The 18,412-nt window shown below is 43.7% G+C and overlaps 1 protein-coding gene across 1 annotated transcript in view; it reads right to left on the bottom strand.

The window, feature by feature from the left end:
* The window catches only part of LOC146194892 (signal peptide peptidase-like 2A), a 51,608-nt gene extending 36,659 nt beyond the window's left edge, over positions 1-14,949 (bottom strand). The window contains exons 1-7 of the mRNA XM_084596661.1: positions 14,794-14,949; positions 14,073-14,252; positions 13,096-13,176; positions 8,529-8,677; positions 4,479-4,565; positions 2,076-2,248; positions 1,069-1,165 (exon numbers count right to left, since the gene is read on the bottom strand). Of these exons, the coding sequence (XP_084452787.1) occupies positions 1,069-1,165; positions 2,076-2,248; positions 4,479-4,565; positions 8,529-8,677; positions 13,096-13,176; positions 14,073-14,252; positions 14,794-14,949 (923 nt within the window). The remainder of the gene's footprint in view (positions 1-1,068; positions 1,166-2,075; positions 2,249-4,478; positions 4,566-8,528; positions 8,678-13,095; positions 13,177-14,072; positions 14,253-14,793) is intronic.
* Between the last annotated feature and the right edge of the window lie 3,463 nt (positions 14,950-18,412).

An 18,412-nucleotide genomic window follows, 5' to 3' on the forward strand; every position in this document is an offset into this window, starting at 1 on the left:
AAATTTCCTTACAATAAATGAATTGCAGTTTTGTCTGCGCAGGGGTAATCATATCTTAGAGGAAAATAGGAGACTTCAAAAATTAGGCTCTATTTTCGAGTGCTGCAGCCCCAGATTTCTCTGAAAGAGAGGGCATGACGACCATTTCGTGGAGATAACCGGTTTTGGTTGGCTTCTCCACGGAGCTCACAAGCAAGCTGGCTTTGCTGCCTAACACAACTGTCTTGCATAGATAGCGCACAGGAGACCGATAGCGTTGAAGTACACCGTTAGGTAAACGCAGATTGTTAGCTATTTCATTTTCTGCCGATTGGCTCGCCGAACCAATAGTGCGTCAATGCCGCCAGGCAGACAAAGCTCACTGCCAGCTACTTCCACCTATGCGATAGGGATGCTGCCAAAACGAAAAATAAACTTCACAGCAAAATACAGAAATGGAAAGCGTTTGCGATAAGTCTTGAATATCGAGGTTGGAGAGTGAGCACTTAAACGTCTTTCTTGCGTGTGTCCACATTGAATGCTTTTTTTTTTATCGCGTTAGTACAACCGAGATGCACCACTGTGAAATTTTCCAAAATTTTCGCCCGCACGTGTCATATAGCGCAGGATACATGTACGTGCAGCATCACATCGTACACAGGGCCTCTTTTGAATTTTCGGGGAACGGAGAGCTACCATCATACAACTCACCGAAGGCGACAAACTGTGCAGGTAAACGTGTCACGCAGACCTCGCGCATAGAGAATAAAGTTAACCGCAAGTTTTTTGCGGTCCTCAAAACGTGCGGTGCTTGAAGGAGCAATGTATGCGCGTTGACTTCGATCTGCCACATTGAAACGGTATGTCAGTGTAGCGAAAAATAACTAGACATGCAGAGCGCAAAAGGGCTAGTGTTGTTTCGTTTTATCGACAGTGTTGAACGTTAACGCTGCTCCTGCATGATCTATATCAAAATGAAAGCTCGAGAAGACACGAAAAATGAACTGAAGTCTCTGCGTCGGATGATAGCCTATGTCAACAGACTTCAGCCAAGTACATCGTCAGATGATGGGAAGTTTACGGCCTTACTTGCTAGTCCCAACGTTGATCCGGTTGACGAGCGGCTCCAAGCAGGCCATCAGCGCGGCACCCGACGCTAGGCCAAACATGACGATGATCAGGTGAGCTGAAAAGGGCGAACATAGATTATTAGCAATATCTGTTTTCCTTCGCTAAAGACAGTGTACGAACCAAAGGACGAACCAGCGGGAACGAAGTTCAAAGTGTGGGAAAAAGAGGCCAGGATACTGAAGGTACTGCTGCTGTGCTTCTGTGCAGCTTTTTGTTTTTCATTGATGATTTCTAGACATGATGAGGAGGCAGGACAAACAGCTGTGGCTAAAGCTTGACTGGAGCCTTATCCCTTTAATGGCAAACAGCAGTAACAGAGCACAATGTCCATGAGTAAGTAAGAAAGAATGACGAGGAATAAAAAAAATACAAATAATAGTTTTTAGGTGTACGTGATTAAGCACGTCAATAAAAAGTAAAAAGAAAGGTTCATTCTAGCGATAAAGAAAGATAAAGAGAGCAAAACTACATTCGGGTCGACATTTTACAGCTGTAAGGTACACTAAGGAGCACGAAAAATTAGTATAACACCGTGGGCAACAGTAAAACATACATCAAAATGACGAACACATTATGTTATTTAAGCGAAATTGTTCAAAACCGTATTCCCCGCGAATTAAAAGTAATGACAAGGGCCGGCAAAATAGGCCCAACTATACGTTAATTTGAACATGAACTACGGTGTTGATAAAGAACTTATGGAAACACTGTGCTTCGGTTATATTTAAGCGCACCACTTAATATAGCACCATCTCGACTTAAGTCCTCGGAGCAGGTAGAGAAGTCAGTTGTTCACAAAGAGCAATGCGATGCAGCCGCAAAGCTCGTTTCGTTATTGCGAATTGTCTCCTTATATAAGGTAACATCAGGTACCCTATGGAGTCCAATAGCTTGAGGAGCTAAGTATAAAGCGCTGTAATAGGGGCAATGTAAAAGCACCAAAAGCGATGACACCGCTGCCTCACCGAGGTATCGGTAGAAGTAGTACAGCACGAGCAGCATAACGCTCATGTGGATGACAAACATGACGACCAGCTTCGGCGACAGCGGCACCGTGAACTCGTCGTCCATCTCGACCATGCTCTCGGTGAAGTCCCGATCAGCCGCGGGAAGAGGAGGCAGAGCCGCGAACGATAGGCTGCAGCGGAGAAGGGCGGAGGGAAAGAGACGACACATTATTTATTTATTTTTTGTACATACTGCAGTCTCAATGATACCAAGCAGGTGGACGTACTTCTACAAACATTCAGTTTCTATACTAAACGATCACGTGCTCTTGTGCTTGATATATAAAAATAAATAAAAATAAAAATGTAAGGATAGAAGAAAAGAGTGCAAAGCATGTCAATTCTGCACTGAAAAAGCGACCTTTACACATATAACAAGGAAAAGAAAGAAAAACAACATGGAAGATTACTGAATAAAATAACATGAAAAAGAAGGAAGCAAAAACATTGAAGGTTACTTTGCAAAATACATCTGTAGTGCCTGCTCAAAATTATCAGCAGCGAAAACTTCGGAGGGCAGATCATTCCCCTGAATAACTAAATGTGCGAGGAAAGAAATAATTTGCAAATAAGTTATGTTTGTGCATGGAAAGGGAGCAAGTTGTACGCGTAACGGTGTCAAGACGCGCTTGACAGGTAATGATGAATGTATGCTCTTGTATTAAATTCAAGCCACTTGTCGTACATGGTAAAAAGAAATTTTAGTAACGCTGTAGCTCTTCGCAATTCCAAGGTAGGAAAAGGTGCGTCAGCATAGCGCCTGTTATTCAGAGAAAAAAAATGCAACTACACAAATCGAAGATGTGCTGTTTAAAACTTCTGGGTACTTTTGTTTCCGTATTTTTTTCTTCGCTTTATTTAGCTCAGTTTTTCTCTCTCTTCCCTTTTCTTGCCTTTATATTTATTCTTGAGACTTGTGTGCGATTGCTCTTAGAGCTGCGGGCATGCTTTTGTTTCCATTTTTAAATGAGATATTTGCTGACTTTAGTCAGCAAATATGCTTGTTATTAATATGTGCTTATTCTTTTCTGTCTTCTGTTAGCTGGCAACATTTCTATTATAGGTTCTTCATTACCGCGGTGGCTCAATAGTTAGGACGGTCGGCTATTGATTCAAAAGCCAATCGATGGTAGAATTTCGATGAAGGCGACAGGCAAGGCGCCGCTCTATATTGTGCTGTTTCGGCAATCGTTAAAGAACTCCATGCTAAGGAGTTGATCTCGGCTCCTCTATTATGGCGTCCTCATAGCCCGAGTGGCTTTACAAAGTTAACCACTCTAATGCAAAAGCAATATCCTCCGTCATTTTGCAGCTAATCTCTTCACCCGAACATAACAGAGGTATGTAACTCTCAACAGCAAGCGAAATGATTGGTTTTCCTGGCGACCTCAATGTGATGTGCCAAGAGGGATCGAAAAAGCTAGTATGACGCAAAATCCGCTTAATAAGTCTGAACGGTAAACTAGGGCTGCCAGTTTATAAGTCACGGTTCACTGAGCACTAATATGTCTAAATATATTTGCTAGGTGAGCCGTCATCAAATGAAGGAATAAGTATAGCAGTAGGCGGGGGGGGGGGGGGGGACGCTAATATAGCATGAGGGGGGGCAGTGGCTCTATATATATTATTTCAAAATATGCACCCGTCTGTAGCGAACGACGATATTTATTTACATCGCCATCCCCAATAGTTTGTGTTGACTGAATTACAGGTATTAGGGTAGGGTATAAAGAGGGAAAGAAGATGGCTACACGATATGAAAGAGCACTGAACAAGGTTAGATGGGGGAAAGGGGCTTCAATTCGCAAGTCGAGCCAATATATGCTGTCTATAGTTGCGATGACGGTGAGTCTTCTTTCAATAAACATTAAGCTTTGAGAAACTAGCTGAGGCCAGAAATTAAATGAAATGCAGCTTAAGAAATCTTCCGTTGTTTTCACAAGCAATTTGAGATGGCGCTCTAACCTCAGAGATTAAGCTACACTTGAGTTAACTCTTCAGTCTGATAACAGAGCCTATTCAATTATTGAGTCTTTGTGATAACAGTATTCTTTTATGATAACAGTATTTTCTCATAAATAATTGCGCAACTTGCTGCTCAACAGACGGCATCTTATAACAAAAAAAAAAAAGAATCAACCAGGATTTTCCAGCAGCTATAACCGGATGTTTTCCTCGGCAGCCCCAATATATTGAGAAGCTATGTTTGGTAGTCGGAATCAAGTCGGCATCTGTATCAAAAAAAGACCAGGATTTTTCTCTTATTTTTGTTTCGCATTCACGATATTGAAACAGCAGTTAAAAAAAAAAAGTTGCAATTCTTTATCGCAAATTTAGAACCCGGAACGATCTAAAACTCACGCATTGGCGTCGGTGTCTGCCACTTTCTGGTTGCTTTTGCTTGTTCGTCGAGTTTTCTTCTTGGGCTTAGTGACCTTCGGCTCGTACCTGAAAGCAGAGAAAACGAAAATATTAAATCGGGAAAGAACGCAGGGCATGCGAAATTGTGGGCGCAGGGCGCACCCACGGTAGTTCTTTTGGGTGGGCGGATAAGTGCACCGGACGGCGCAATTTCGACACTCCGGAAGAACGTATTATGGCGAGGAATGAAAATTAAGACATGCTTCACTATGAGTCAGCTGACGCAATTAAATTGCCATGTGGACATTAGGCATTGTTGGCAATGTCCCTAATTAGCTGCTGCTTAGTAGTGAGCAGATTAGAATGTAACGGGGCTAAGTAGCAGTGACACTTTGTAGTGCTAATTTAGTGCTTCGTACGACGGTGTCTAGTAGCAATAATAAGTGGTCCTAATTTAGCTAAACGTTGCAATAACATGTGTGCATACTGTTCGTTATATAGTACGATGCGGGTTCATATTGCTTTTAAACTATTGCAGCCAACATGCTTCTCAGTGGTGTAAAGGAAGCGCATTTGGCTCGCAGCCCAAAAGGAACGGTCGTATTCCGCTCGACCGCCCTTTTTTTCTTTAGAGGAAAACTGCTGCTACTTCCTCAGAAGCATTTTGTAATGCTGTTTTGCACTCTGGTTTAAGAGCCACCTGCTAGAGCACCTGTCCACTCGGCCATGTGAAGTAATCTTGTGACGTCACACAGCACACCGACCAGTCAGGGCTCGGCCGTGTCAACTACCAACCGCCACTTGCCACAGCATGTCTTGACCCGACTACAAAATTCACAGAATAATAAAAATGGCAATGACGCCACAAGATCACATGACCTGGTCGATCATTGATTGGGTGACAGGGTATGTAATGTCACGTGACCGCTCACGACCACTCAAGGATTTTTGTTACAATTGCAGCAGGCCACGGGATAATCAGCGATTTGCGCGAGGGACTGAGGGTGCCAGCCACAGTTTCTAAGAACGTGGTCACTAATGCTATCTCATTAGTAGATCAGGCAGTGTGACTAACACCCGGAGCTTACCTCCTCGCATTTGTTGTATACCTGTTGTAACTGGGTTCTGACTAGCCCATGCACATTCGCTCAAAGCCTCAAAGTTTTCATATATGTTCATGAACACCACCCTGAAGAGTTCTCAATGCAGAGCTCCTGATGCTACAAAGCAAAGGATAAAGCAAGAACAGGTGTTATTCGTGTTATTCTTGTGTTATTCGTTCCCATTTGGCTAGTTAACTATCGCTATTAAGCCGTCCACTCGTTTCGCTCTTAGAAGAACGCTTACGCAGAATTCAGCATTTTATAGTATTAGAGATCACTCTTTTCGTAAGTGGAAAGGCTAGGCTGCTTGAATGACACTTGTACCGCAGTTTGGGCTCTGCGCTCGTTCGAATTGACTCTGTGTTTCAGGGTTGCAGTTTTTGAATGTATCCTAAAGGAACAGCATTGAAAGGCAAAGCAGCTTCGGAAAGGCACAAGAGTGCATGAAGCGATCAATCATGTTACGTTAGACACAAACATCTCAAAATCAGTTGTTAGTAAAATGGCTCAATATTTCAAGCATGTTACACAGCAACTAGACACAAGAAAATCATGGTACCCCTACAGTTCCGCGATCTGTTTTCACCAAAATAACTCTTTGTGGTACCAATGCACACTCATTCGTTATGGTCTCGCATGCCTGTATAGAAGTCCGTCATTCGATCTGAATTTGGTTATCAAGATGTTAAAAGTTTTGTGCTAAGCGACAAGTGTGGAATTTTTTTTTTCGTATTTCTAGCATGTTGCCTAAATAGCACTTGCGAATTTTCGTAGTACTTTTTGAGGAAAATCTTTTTCAAGGTGCATGATGTAATGAGAACCATGCTGTTTTTGTTGACTCAAGCTTTGTTTTGATATGTCAGTTATTTAGACAATATGTCTAGTAACAAGTGTAGGCATTTCGTGAAGTTCATGCAGTCTATATTTCTTTCCCTGGACATTAGGAGAAAAGTTTGAAGAATGTGTACAAAATTTCCCCACATTAAAGACCGCAAGATTGATGTAATAGGTCTGGCATCACTTGTGCGGGCAAATCTAGGTCCCATATGACACATATGATGTCAAATCGATCATATAAAATCTAATGATGTAAGCTAATTATGTAAAACAAAGAATGATGTCAAAGTGTGTGCCTTATGACGTCTTGGGCTTGAACTTACCACCACAAAATATTGCACGCGCAATAGTAGCAACCATGGGCATTTACTGTTACAGTACAGTAACGTTTTAAAATTAAAAAGTAGCATTAAATTTGGCACTTGGCTGAAGGGATATTTGTGTCTACATGCGTTTCCTCCGTTGTCAGCGTTGGCGCTATATTTAGGCACTTTTGTCAGGAATCATGAGTTCTCCGTATTCATAATAGCGCTAGTTAAGAGATGAACTCAGACCGAAAGAAGGTTACAGTACCGGAGCTAAATCTTGTGTTATTCTTTCTGTCTGTGTTCGTCTTCTCAGTTGTGCTCTATGAATCCGGAGGAAGCATAAAATCTAGGCCGCTTTGAGTTGTTTTAAAATAGAATCATGAGCTGTAGGTGCAATCTTCCACGGCGAATAAACACCAGCGGTAATTTCAACGCACAAATGTTCGACTTGCCTGTTCAGCCTATAGGGTGACCAGTGCAAATGCGTCAGCTTCGTAATGTACGAGCCTAACCTTTGAAATACTTTGGTGCATTCACTCGGAACCCCGAAAGATAAAAAATCATTAAAAGAAAAGCAGCGGCAAATAAATTTTAACAGAATGTCAAATGAAGAGAGAAAATAAAAAAAGACAAACCAAGCCGAAAATGAAGAAGAATAGGAGTGGTGGAAAACCCAAATGCGGTATACGCTTTGGATGTCGACTCCACATGTGCAGCAGGACTAGCAGAGAGATGAGTAGGTGTTGTGGTTTTTGAATATTAGAGCTATCGCCGGATGAGGGCGGGGACAGCAAAGGCACATAAAACCGACGCTATTGTTGCATGCATCTCCTTTCATCGTCGTCAGCATTTGCGCTTTTGGCCTTTCCGAAATCTACCTGAGCGCATCACGTTCATTGAAAGTAACATTGAAATCATATTAAACGTCGAAAATGCAACAGCCGGAAGCGGACAATTCTGTTGCAAGCCGAGTGTCGTAAGAAGTAATACTTACAATTGCGGGTCCTTGCTTAAACCTTGCCGGCCTGGAGGCGGAGTCCATCAGCTCGTTTTCTTCTTTATAAAAATATAGCCTTAACAGTATATTTCTACGATCGTAAACAGAGCTTGCATTTTTTGAAACGAAGCGCTAAAACAAACAAACGAGGGCCAAAAAGTAGACAGAGAGACGACACCAGGGCTATAGGGGCGATGTTTCGAAAATGCAAACGCTTCAACCCGGCCGAATTAGCATACTTGTATAAAAAGAGCTGCCGTCGTAGGGTGTCGCAACGGATTAGTCTCTACGGTCCCCTCTCCCCCGGAGGAGTGCCCCAAGTTGATAGAGGCATGGGGACATACCAAAGGGATGTTAGGAGCCGTGAAGAGATTAGCCCAGCTGGTTCCCTATGAAGTAGGGAAATGGAGTGCTCTCCCTTGGTCTCGAGGAAGGGCGCAATCGGGAAGTAGTTTGGGAGGAGCCCAGCTGGCAGTTATTTCTTGTCTTTCTGGACGGTGCTGAGAGCCCGTTGCTGGTTCAAAGCCCGTGTCGAATTCGGCCTCATAAATAACTGAGCGAACGAGGAGAAAGGGGGGAATGAAAGTACGGCGATAGCGAAGACAGTAAGAAGAAAACGGCGAGGGATGGTAGTACAAAACCATGAAGATGGTAGTTTAGTATGGGAGTATCGCGAAAGCGTGAGAAGGAAAGCGGACGACAGATCGGTCAATCGCGACGATGCGCTATGCTGAAGTTTCGTATTAGCGGCTGCCGTAAATGTCTTACGAATTTTATTTTTCCGGGAAATGGGCCGGGCACTCACTGAGAGCGCTGGACGATCCCGGACCAGTACGAGCCACCGACCACCGTGCCCATGGCGATGCTCCAGATGACCATGAAGCTCCAGTCGAAGGTCGTCGGGGTCGAGAAAAGCTTCCCCATCAAGCTCTGGTTGTTCCGGTCGTCGTATCGCTGCGTGGAGTAGGGTGGCGTGAGAATCGTTAGGCAAGACCTCTTAAAGAGCAGGTTGTTCGAGTCGATGTTCGGTCAGCTTTTACCGAAATGTGCTGTTTCGCTGCGGTTGGAGACTTCGAAGCCGCTAAACGAACACCTTGGCAGTAAAGTTCATGGTGTATGACCTTGAGGCGCTTGTTCAGGCGTAACTGATAGTTCTTGTTTACAGAGCTCTGCGAGATCCGTGCGAATACACTGTCCAGCTTACTTACCTTGACATGGGCGTTAAAGTGTCCCTGAAACGCTGCTTGTAGTAAAATTTCAATGCAAGAATTCTATAAAGGTGGCCTTTGTAAGTATTAGAGCCAAATTATTAGAGCCGATAATTTGCATATTCCCCGCCGGGGTGGCGCAGTGGTTACGGCGCTCGACTACTGTTCCCAAGGACGCGGGATCGAATCCCGGCCTCGGCGGCAGCTTTTCGATGGAGGCGAAAAGCAAGGCGCCCGTGTGCTGTGCGATGTCAGTGCACGTTAAAGAACCCCAGGTGGTCGAAATTACCGGAGTCCTCCACTACGGCGTCTCTCATAGCCTGGGTCGCTTTGGGACGTTAAACCCCACAAACCAACCAACCAATTTGCATATTAAAAAGTGCTCCTTGTGAACAGCTGGATGGATGGATGGATGGAATATAGGAGCGTCCCCTTTAAAACGGAGTGGTAGCAGTAGCTATCATGCTCATTTTTCTCCCCATATCCAAATTATTGTTTTAGATTGGTTAACTATATCATCATTCTATTATTAAATTTTTGTTTCTACATTACTAACATTATGTCACTTCTGCTTTTAAGCCACCAATTTTCCAGTCGTTTTTTGCTAGCTTCCACCGCCGGTTTATTCACCCGGCCACTGGTAACTCTAAGCCCCAGAGCTTCAGGTAGAGAGACTACGTCTGCATCGACTTCCGGATGGATAGCATTACATTCGAGTATAATATGGTCAAATGCTTCACTGGAGGTACCACACACAGCACATGCGTCATGTTCATTGTTAGTTTTTTGTAGCTGCGTGTTCTAAGGCACTCTGATCTAGCTTCAAAAAGTAGGGCACTGCCTCTTGAGTTATCAAAGAAAGCTTCCTTCCTGGTCTACCTTTTCCACTTTCGGTAAAATTTCACACTCGGTTTCTGTTTCACCGAATTTATCCACTTTTACCTTCTGTGTTTTTCACCTGTTGCTTAACGCTCTTTATTTCTTCGACCTTGCGACCAGCATACTTACTGGTTAGTTTCCTAGTTCTTTTCCTCCATTCTGAGTCAACGCTTTTTAAGTATAGATATCTAAATACTTTAGCTGCCCATCTGTTACTGTCCAATTTCCTCAGGCGTTCCTCATATAATATTTTACTCTGAGCTTCCAATACTTCGAAAGATGCCCAGCCCATACCTTCCTGTACCACCTCATTTGTGGTTTTGCCGTGGGCACCTAGTGCTAATCTTCCGACGGCTCTCTGATTTATTTCTAATGTCGACTGTACTTCTGATTTTATGCCCAAAACCGCATTTCCGAAAGTAAGCTCGGGCACCATAATTCCTTTCGAAATACCCCTAAAAACCTCATATCTGTTGTATCCCCACAATGCCATATGCTTCATTATCCCGGCCTTTCTTCGTCCTTTGGCCTTGATTTCTCATGCTTTCCAATATATACGTCAATCCTTCGTTTACCCATACCCCGAGATATTTATATTCTGCTACTCTGGGTTATTTCATGGTCTTGTATTTTAAGACCCAGCTTGTATTTTAGGACCCAGCGCACACTCCCCCAGCTTGCATCCGATTGGGGCGACACACCTCCGCGCGCTAACATCCCACTGATGTCAGCGGGGCTGCTGGCCGCGCACACTCATTGGGCGCTCCCAAGTTAGGCGAGGGGGACGGGGTGAGGAGCGGCGACGTCGGGACTTTTTGTCTTGGGCGCCGGCGTAGGTTGAGTTGTGGGGGGAGAAAAGGCGTATCATTTTCGATCGCCCATGTCCGGTGCTAATGAAGCTATCTTAAGCCTATTTGCGCTACAGAGGGGATTGATGGAATACTTATTGCTCGTGCGCATTTTATAATTTTTTTTAAATAGCTTTTCTTGGTCCTTTAAGGCTTTGCAGTATTTCATCGATGGAAATAGGAGACGTTTGAAAATAAATTTTAAGTGCTTTACCAGCAATAATAAGCCTATTTGCGCTACAGAGGGGATTGATGGAATACTTATTGCTCGTGCGCATTTTATAATTTTTTTAAATAGCTTTTCAATTGGTCCTTTAAGGCTTTGCAGTATTTCATCGATGGAAATAGGAGACGTTTGAAAATAAATTTTGAGTGCTTTACCATCAATAAGAAATATTCTCGAAGATATTCGGAGCTGATAATTTGTATTACTATATCAGCTACTTCATATGACATGCCTAAATAACCTTTATATCCGTAATTCAGGCTTTTACATGCAGCAAGAAAAGGCTGCGTGTAAAAGATAAGAAATTATGGGGAGCAAATGAAGTCCTACAAAATAAACTATATACTGAGCAAAAGAGAAAATAAAATTAATTTTGTGCCATCAAAAAATGTAAAAAAAAACAAACAGATTACAAGTGTCCTACTTACTAGTGTTTGTATGAAGTTTCAGTATTGGCTGTATGGTACATAAGCATGTTCGAATGTTGGCTTGCATATACCATGCTTCCATATTGTAATGCACAAATGCACATTTTCTTATTCATGCTGTCATGAATTGCCCTGTTTTCACATATTAGGGTAAAAGCTGACCCCAGCTTTTGTATGCAATGATTTTTTTGCATCTTCAATAACTGTTATATTTAACCATAGTCGTGGTAGGGAGTTATCAATTGTATATGCCTTACCTATAATACACATGTTTTCTTTTTCATTCAAATAATTCCTATTGCCCTGGCTATTACATGTGTCTTTATTTTCCTTTTTACGCGCGTAATATGCTCGACTGGGAGGACTAATCAGGAAAGATCGTTTTTGTCTCTGCCCTCCATGTGTCGTTTTTAATGATGAAGTCTTTATTTTGTAGCCAAGTTGCAGTAAGTGCTTTAAACAAAAGAAGAAAAAAATAAAAATCGATGGCACAACTTTACAACATTACCATCTCGTTCAAACCAGAATTTTACAAATGAAAAAGCTCTGAAGCAAATCGAGTTATTTTAGATTAGTTTATAAACAAGACACGTACTACGGTGTGACGAAGAAATCCATGTAAATAATTATGAGGGAAGCATTCCATAAATAAAAACAAATATTATGTCCAGAAAATAATATTTTACGCTTTTTCCCTTGGTCAAAATTTTAAAACCCTCCTGACGCACAGCCTTCAGCACAGGGTCCAGCCCTATTTCAGGGAAACGCGTTACGAATCCGTTGCAGGCACACTGATTGGCTTTTTGTTTTTGCTTTTTTCATTCGTCAGACGACAGAAAATTTGCCCCTGTTGTCAGATTGTTGTTCCTATGCGTCCGCATTACAAGGAACATCATGTGGGAAATAAGGTGTTGCCTCGCACTTACTCTCTTAAGTAAAAAAGGATCGAGATGTTCGAAATGTATTAGGAACACGAAAGGAGCTGCCAACTTTAGTAGGCTAAATAGAAATGAGAGAGCGCGAGGAGCACAGTTTGTATCGGAACAACGCTAACGAACATCGCTAAATGTTTTTCTAACACTTTCTTTCATGCCTAAGGCGGGAGTAGCTATTCACTGTAGTGTACATATATTTAGAATTGTTTACATAAAAAAAAAACAAGACCCAAACCGACTAAACTGAAGCGTTTTACAAGCTTACCATCTTCCAATGCAGCTGACGAAACACATTGATGTGTTTCACATTTGTGGGGCGTACAAATTTGGTAAGGCATGGAAATATTCATTGCACTGTCCCTAATATTTCTTCAGTTTTCGCTGCACTAAATCAAACGTCACCTAAAAAAACTCGGCACATTGTCACTGATTACTGCTGCTGCTGCCCTAGCATGTATTCCATGATATGCTGGTAGATTAAAGGTATGAACATAAGTTGAGCTTTGGACTAGACGTTTAAAACAATTTCGTTCTCGGCACCTCTGCAAGCATGTTATTAGCTCATGGAATCCATTTATGCATCTGCTGGCAGTTCCGCTCCACCTGATCCCCTTCGCGTCGCCTTCTACCATTGTGCCGCTTCCCCACGGCTCTCTATCGCCACTTCCCTTCGATTATTAGCTCGTCAACTGCTCCCTTGCGAAAATTTCCAGCTAGAAGGATAACTACATAATACTACATACTTATTAGAGGCTCACAATTAGAGGCCCGTAAAATCAGAGATTATTTGTCTATGTGACTTAAAGTAGTGTTCGTTACTAAGCACCGACTGTTCCGCGAGCACTTACCGCAATCCTCTGCGCGGTCACATTGTTAATGAAGCCGGCGATAATGTCCAGTTTCTTAATGTCGGTCTTCGTTTCATCAGCCTGCATGAAAACACAAATATTTACCTCTCTTATTTTTACAGGACCTTTACTATTGTCCAATCAGAAGTGTGCAATGAATAATTGGTATTAGAGTTTGCGCCGGTGGACACACGTATAATACACATCTTTGCACATTAGTATTCCTGAAAACTCCCAGTTGCACACCGCAGCCTTGTTTGCCGATATATTGGGTTATCTTTGAAAACTGAGTAGAGAGACTGTTTCTTTGGTGTGCTTTGTCCATTTGAAGCAGTGGCTGTTTATGTGCTCAGCGCACAGTAGGCTTCGAATATGATCCTTTAGATCGCAAATTTGCTTAGGGTACAAACGGCTTTGGCTCCTTATTCTCGTCAGCAAGGCGTTGGAGGACGTGTGAAAAAAAAAATGACAAACTACAACTTTGTCCACATAGAAAGCATGTCCAACATATGGGCATTATTTCACCGGGAGCTGGAGATAACTCACATAAACTGAAATGAGTTTGTGTGAATTGTACGAAAAGAAATCAGGAAAGTTATTCCTTTAGACGAGCACTTTCCGAGAGGCAGTTTTCACGTGAACGGCGGCAGTGTCCGTGAGAGCTAAACCAACAGAAAAAAAACTCGGAAGGGCGTATATCGTGATCAAAATATCGCTGTGTTTTGGGGAAGCCCTGAGTGCCGTCTTAGGTTTTATGACTTCTGTGTTTACTTTCCTTGCACCCATAGTTTCGTCCAGAACCGTTACCGGAACGGAAATCTTGGAAACTACTGGTTTTCCTACGACCCTTCACATTTGTTTTAAGAATTGTATTATAGGTCTCGTTATAATAAAAACGAAGTGCAGGATGATGATTTCCCCATGCACTGTGTGCTCCTTACAGAGGCCGGCGTCATTCTGCTTTTGAGAGAGCTTACTGAGCGCATCGCGTTGATAGCGATGATGACTCCCGTGGCCTTGGCGCTCTTGGCCTGCTGGATCACCTCGTCGTTGGTGGAGTTGTCGCAGCGCTCCAGCAGAACCAGTTTACCCTCGAAAGAGCGCCGTTCGTAGTCGCAGTCCGTGTCGTTCAGCACGCTCAAGAACGGTTGGTATTCCTGCGCACAAAAAGAGATCGTGGATGATAAAACCGCACTGCTTCACACCGCACCTTGTTGCTTCAGACGGATGTCTACCCAACAAGTACAGTCCGGCGAGAGCTAAGCAGTATAAACCTACTCTACTCTGTATAGTGTTATTGCAAGCAGCAATATTTTTCAGAAGGCAGAACGGAAAACAGCTGAGCAGGAAACAGTCCCTCTCGTCATTTTAGTCAAGAATGGGCGTGCTTGCATCATTATGCGCATCGATGCACTCGAGTTTCCCCGTGTAAATCTGAAGAAATGTTCTCTACAGGCTAATAAGGATTTCGAGTAACATGTCCTATGGCTTTACATGATTAGGTGACATTAAATGACATTTATTATTAGACGTTTTCATGATTTCATCCACTAGGAGATATGTCCTATAGCTCACTGAAATCATGGTTTCGCCGGTAGATATCGACCTTCGTTTAATCGATGAGCCTGAAGAGGATCTCATCCCGTGGAGGTATTTCCGCCCCAGTGTAGTGCTCTTAAAGTATTCGTGCGTACTCACGGAGTCCTCCTCTTTCTTGGGCACGTCCTTGATGGCAGGCACGAAGACGGCGCAGAAGAACACCGGGCTGGCGTTCTCCGCCTTGAGAAGGAGGACCGCAGTCTCCGGGCGGTTGCTCGCTCCAACGGGCTGCGGGCGAACGCCTACCTTGAGCATCGCTGTTAATGCTTGCCTACGAGATAAGTTGTTTAGAAGACGCGATCCACATAAAATGGGCGCCCTCATTGGCCAAACGCCACGGCTCTTTGAGCGTTACCTCTATCTGAACGTGAAAACAGTTTGATTTTGAGTTTGACTTCGAAGGTAAGCCTTCGAAGTCAAACAATAGTGTAACCAGCGTTGAACAGGAAACCTTAGCCTTGACCTTTGACCTGAAAAGACAGAGCCACTTGAGATAGCCGAGCACTCGTTAGTCGATGGGGTGTGTGACGACATGGTAGCGCATTAGTGTTACGTAGTTGGAAGAAAGTGCAAATCGGGTTGCTCACCTCAGGTTCGAAGTTGGGTTAGAAACTTCCGAGGATCGTGGAAATGCAAATCAAGCCCGCAGCACCGGGCCAGGGCAGCATGTTCGTAAGGCATATGGTTAAAGCCGGCCATTATATCTATGTGAGGTGTTCATTTACGACCGGCAGCTGGATAACGTGGCATAAGAGGACTGTAGGGTAACGTCACAAGATCGCGCGGTCATTTTGAACAAATAGGATGCTGAGTCTAACGAATAAGTCATGGATCAAGAGCCGAACATGCCGCATCATGGTACTCACAATGCTGCCAAACGTCTGCCAAGTAATGCCAGATCACCCATAGGTACAGCTCGTTGAGAAAAACAAATTCAAGATAGCTTACCAAGAAAATAGAGCCAGGGAAGCTCCACAACAGTGAGAACACGACTCGCAGCTAACCGGGAAGGGACCCGTGAATAAAGTCACGCGAAGCCCGCAGCAGAAGCCGCCCTAAGAGGTTCTGGCAGGCTAGTTGATACATTTGAAGCGAAGCAGTAAAACTGCGCAAAAGAAGAGGGGACCAAAGAAACACGCGAAGACAGACGAGATCGTCGCTCAAGCTAGCGCCTAAGCATCCGATGTCGCCTAGAAACGGAAAATCTACAGCATAATCAGGAAGAGCAGTCGCTCAGCCTTCGCTTTAACCAAGAAAAATGACTGTTCATTTTTTTTCACTTTGAAAAGAAGCAATGCGTAGTGCTCAACTTTCATTGAAAAGTGTCCCAGACGCCAGAAATCTGAGGTCCTAATGAGCTTCTTTCCTCTTGTTGTTTTATTTCCCATAAAGGACCTGTCCTGCTCCGAAGGCATTTAGAAGAATTCAGCAGCGCGATAATCTGGAATGCTACAGCGTCGCATGACTTTATTTTTATCATTGCGTTCAGGGTAAGATTACAAAAAAAAAAAAAACTTGAGCAATAACTACATAAAGAAGTGCAATCATGAACCATTGCCGGTCCCAAATGTAACGTAGGAAGGAAGTAGTTGCTTAACCTCTGTAACAAAGGCGGCCCTCTACGTCCCCTGGTAGAGTGAACGAGATTACATGACAAGAAAATGTGGGCATTTCTGAGTTTACTTCAGAGACAGTCATCTACTGTGACGAAAACTTCAGTTGCATGCCCAGATAGGGCTGGCATTCGTCCAAGGCGAAACGAATGAGGTCATCTTTAAGGTTACGAACATATTACGCCTAATGCGAGCAACCATGCAGCCCCACCTGTGCTAAATCACGTCGCTGCAGTGGTTGTCTTAAAGAGTGTATATAGATACCATGACGCCTGCAAGCGAGGAGAAGGCACCTCGATGAATAAAGACCCGATTAGCGCAATTATTGGCCGTTGCGAAGCGTCTTGATACGTACCATAGGGCAAGCTCCGCAGTTACTTACCGCCATGAAGAGCGAGGCGAGAAGACAAACGGCGAGAAGATATCCGGGCATCATTTCTCCTGGGTTAGGGCTTGTCACGAAAGCAGCCAGCGGTGAAGGAAATTAGCCTCTTCTTCGCTCACGCACCTCGTGCGCACGAGAGGCGAGGACCATGGCGATAGCGCCTTGGTGGACTGTGCCTTTTCATCGCTTTGTCTGAAGCAAGGACAGTGCGGACGAATCCACGGTACGTTCTTTTTGTTTACTGCCTGCTTTATTACAAACTGTACTTCAGAAAAGAGAGCAATCGGTCTCTATTTAAACATTAATAGCAGATCAGATGATTTTGAATGGAAGGGAAATTCAGTTTCTTTTTTTTTTCTGCATATGTGTGCGCTTACAGCGCCTACTTCCCGGACATCAGTTTATAAGGCCAACCCACATTACCGAATAGCAGTACCAGCACAAGGGGAAGGCATGCTCCCGGAAATAGTATGACAATTATAAATAAAATTTAGTTAATATTAGTATGTAATAACTAAGTGAAAAACAACAGAGCCACTCCGAAAATGCTGACAAACTGGAGTTTTATTAGCTGTGTAGTACTTTTCGTAGTTCTGTAGGTTTTCCGCTTTACTTTTCTGTAGTATTTAGTTCCGCGATACATTTTTGTCGTAACTACGCAAAATTTTGGTAGCACTACAGAAATGTTTGTACTCACAACAGGGTCACTGCCAAGTAGCACACAATGATTTGGTTGTTGGGAAAAAAATTGTTCTGTAACTTTTTGACCGGTAAGGAAAAGTTTTCTGTAGACGAGAAATGAAGCTTCAAGGTGACGACCTTCAGCTCTTTGTTAGATCAAAATGCATATGGAGTAACAGACAGTGGCGTAAGTATAGGAAATGAATTGCTGGTAAATGCATTTCAGTGATAAACCTGAACGTGAGAGAAGTGTAGAAGGCGAAACCCCCATCAGGCATACCTCGATTGTGCTGAAGTGGAAGTTATCAAGACAGTGGTTTGGATCTGGTAAACCACATCAAACAGTATAATTATTTCAACTTTTTAGCTGTAGCTATCTTCCTTGATGTTCTTAATGCTTAACATCTCAACATATTGTCACGCTAATGACGACGATGAGGGATGGTGATGGTGAGGCAGAAGAAGAAGACGAAGCGTTGGTGCCTGGGGCTAGTAGGCTTCACCTTATCCCACTGCCATATCACTGTAAATAAACACCCCTTTGCTATTTCATCGTAACAACTTGGTGGAAGGTGCTCCGTTCGATCCCCAAGTACGGCGCAGCAAGAACCACTGGAGTTTCGACGTAGTCGCCGCCTTGCTGGACTGCCACCGCTTCCAAACATCATGGACCACAGCGATTCTAACCGCGCCGGCCGCGACGCTGCAAGCCAGGCTGGTGACAGGCCTGCCCCCTCCAGCTCTATTCCCTGCCAGCCTTACCGGGAACCACGACCTTTTGCAGGAGAGGAAGGTGAGGACGTTGAGAAGTGGCTACTTCATTATGAACGAGTTAGTCGGTACAACCGGTGGGACCCTATCACCATGCTCACAAATGTCGTCTTCTTTCTAACTCACACGGCGATGACATGGTTCGAGAATAACGAGGACAATTTGACAACTTGGGAACGGTTTGCCACCGAGATCAAACAGCGTTTTGGTGACTCTGTACCGAGCAAAAAACGGGCTGAGCAGACCCTTGCCCAAAGAGCTCAGTTGC

The sequence above is a fragment of the Amblyomma maculatum genome, chromosome 3 (assembly GCF_055883805.1).
Source record: "Amblyomma maculatum isolate TAMU_Amacu chromosome 3, ASM5588380v1, whole genome shotgun sequence".
NCBI lineage: Eukaryota > Metazoa > Arthropoda > Arachnida > Ixodida > Ixodidae > Amblyomma > Amblyomma maculatum.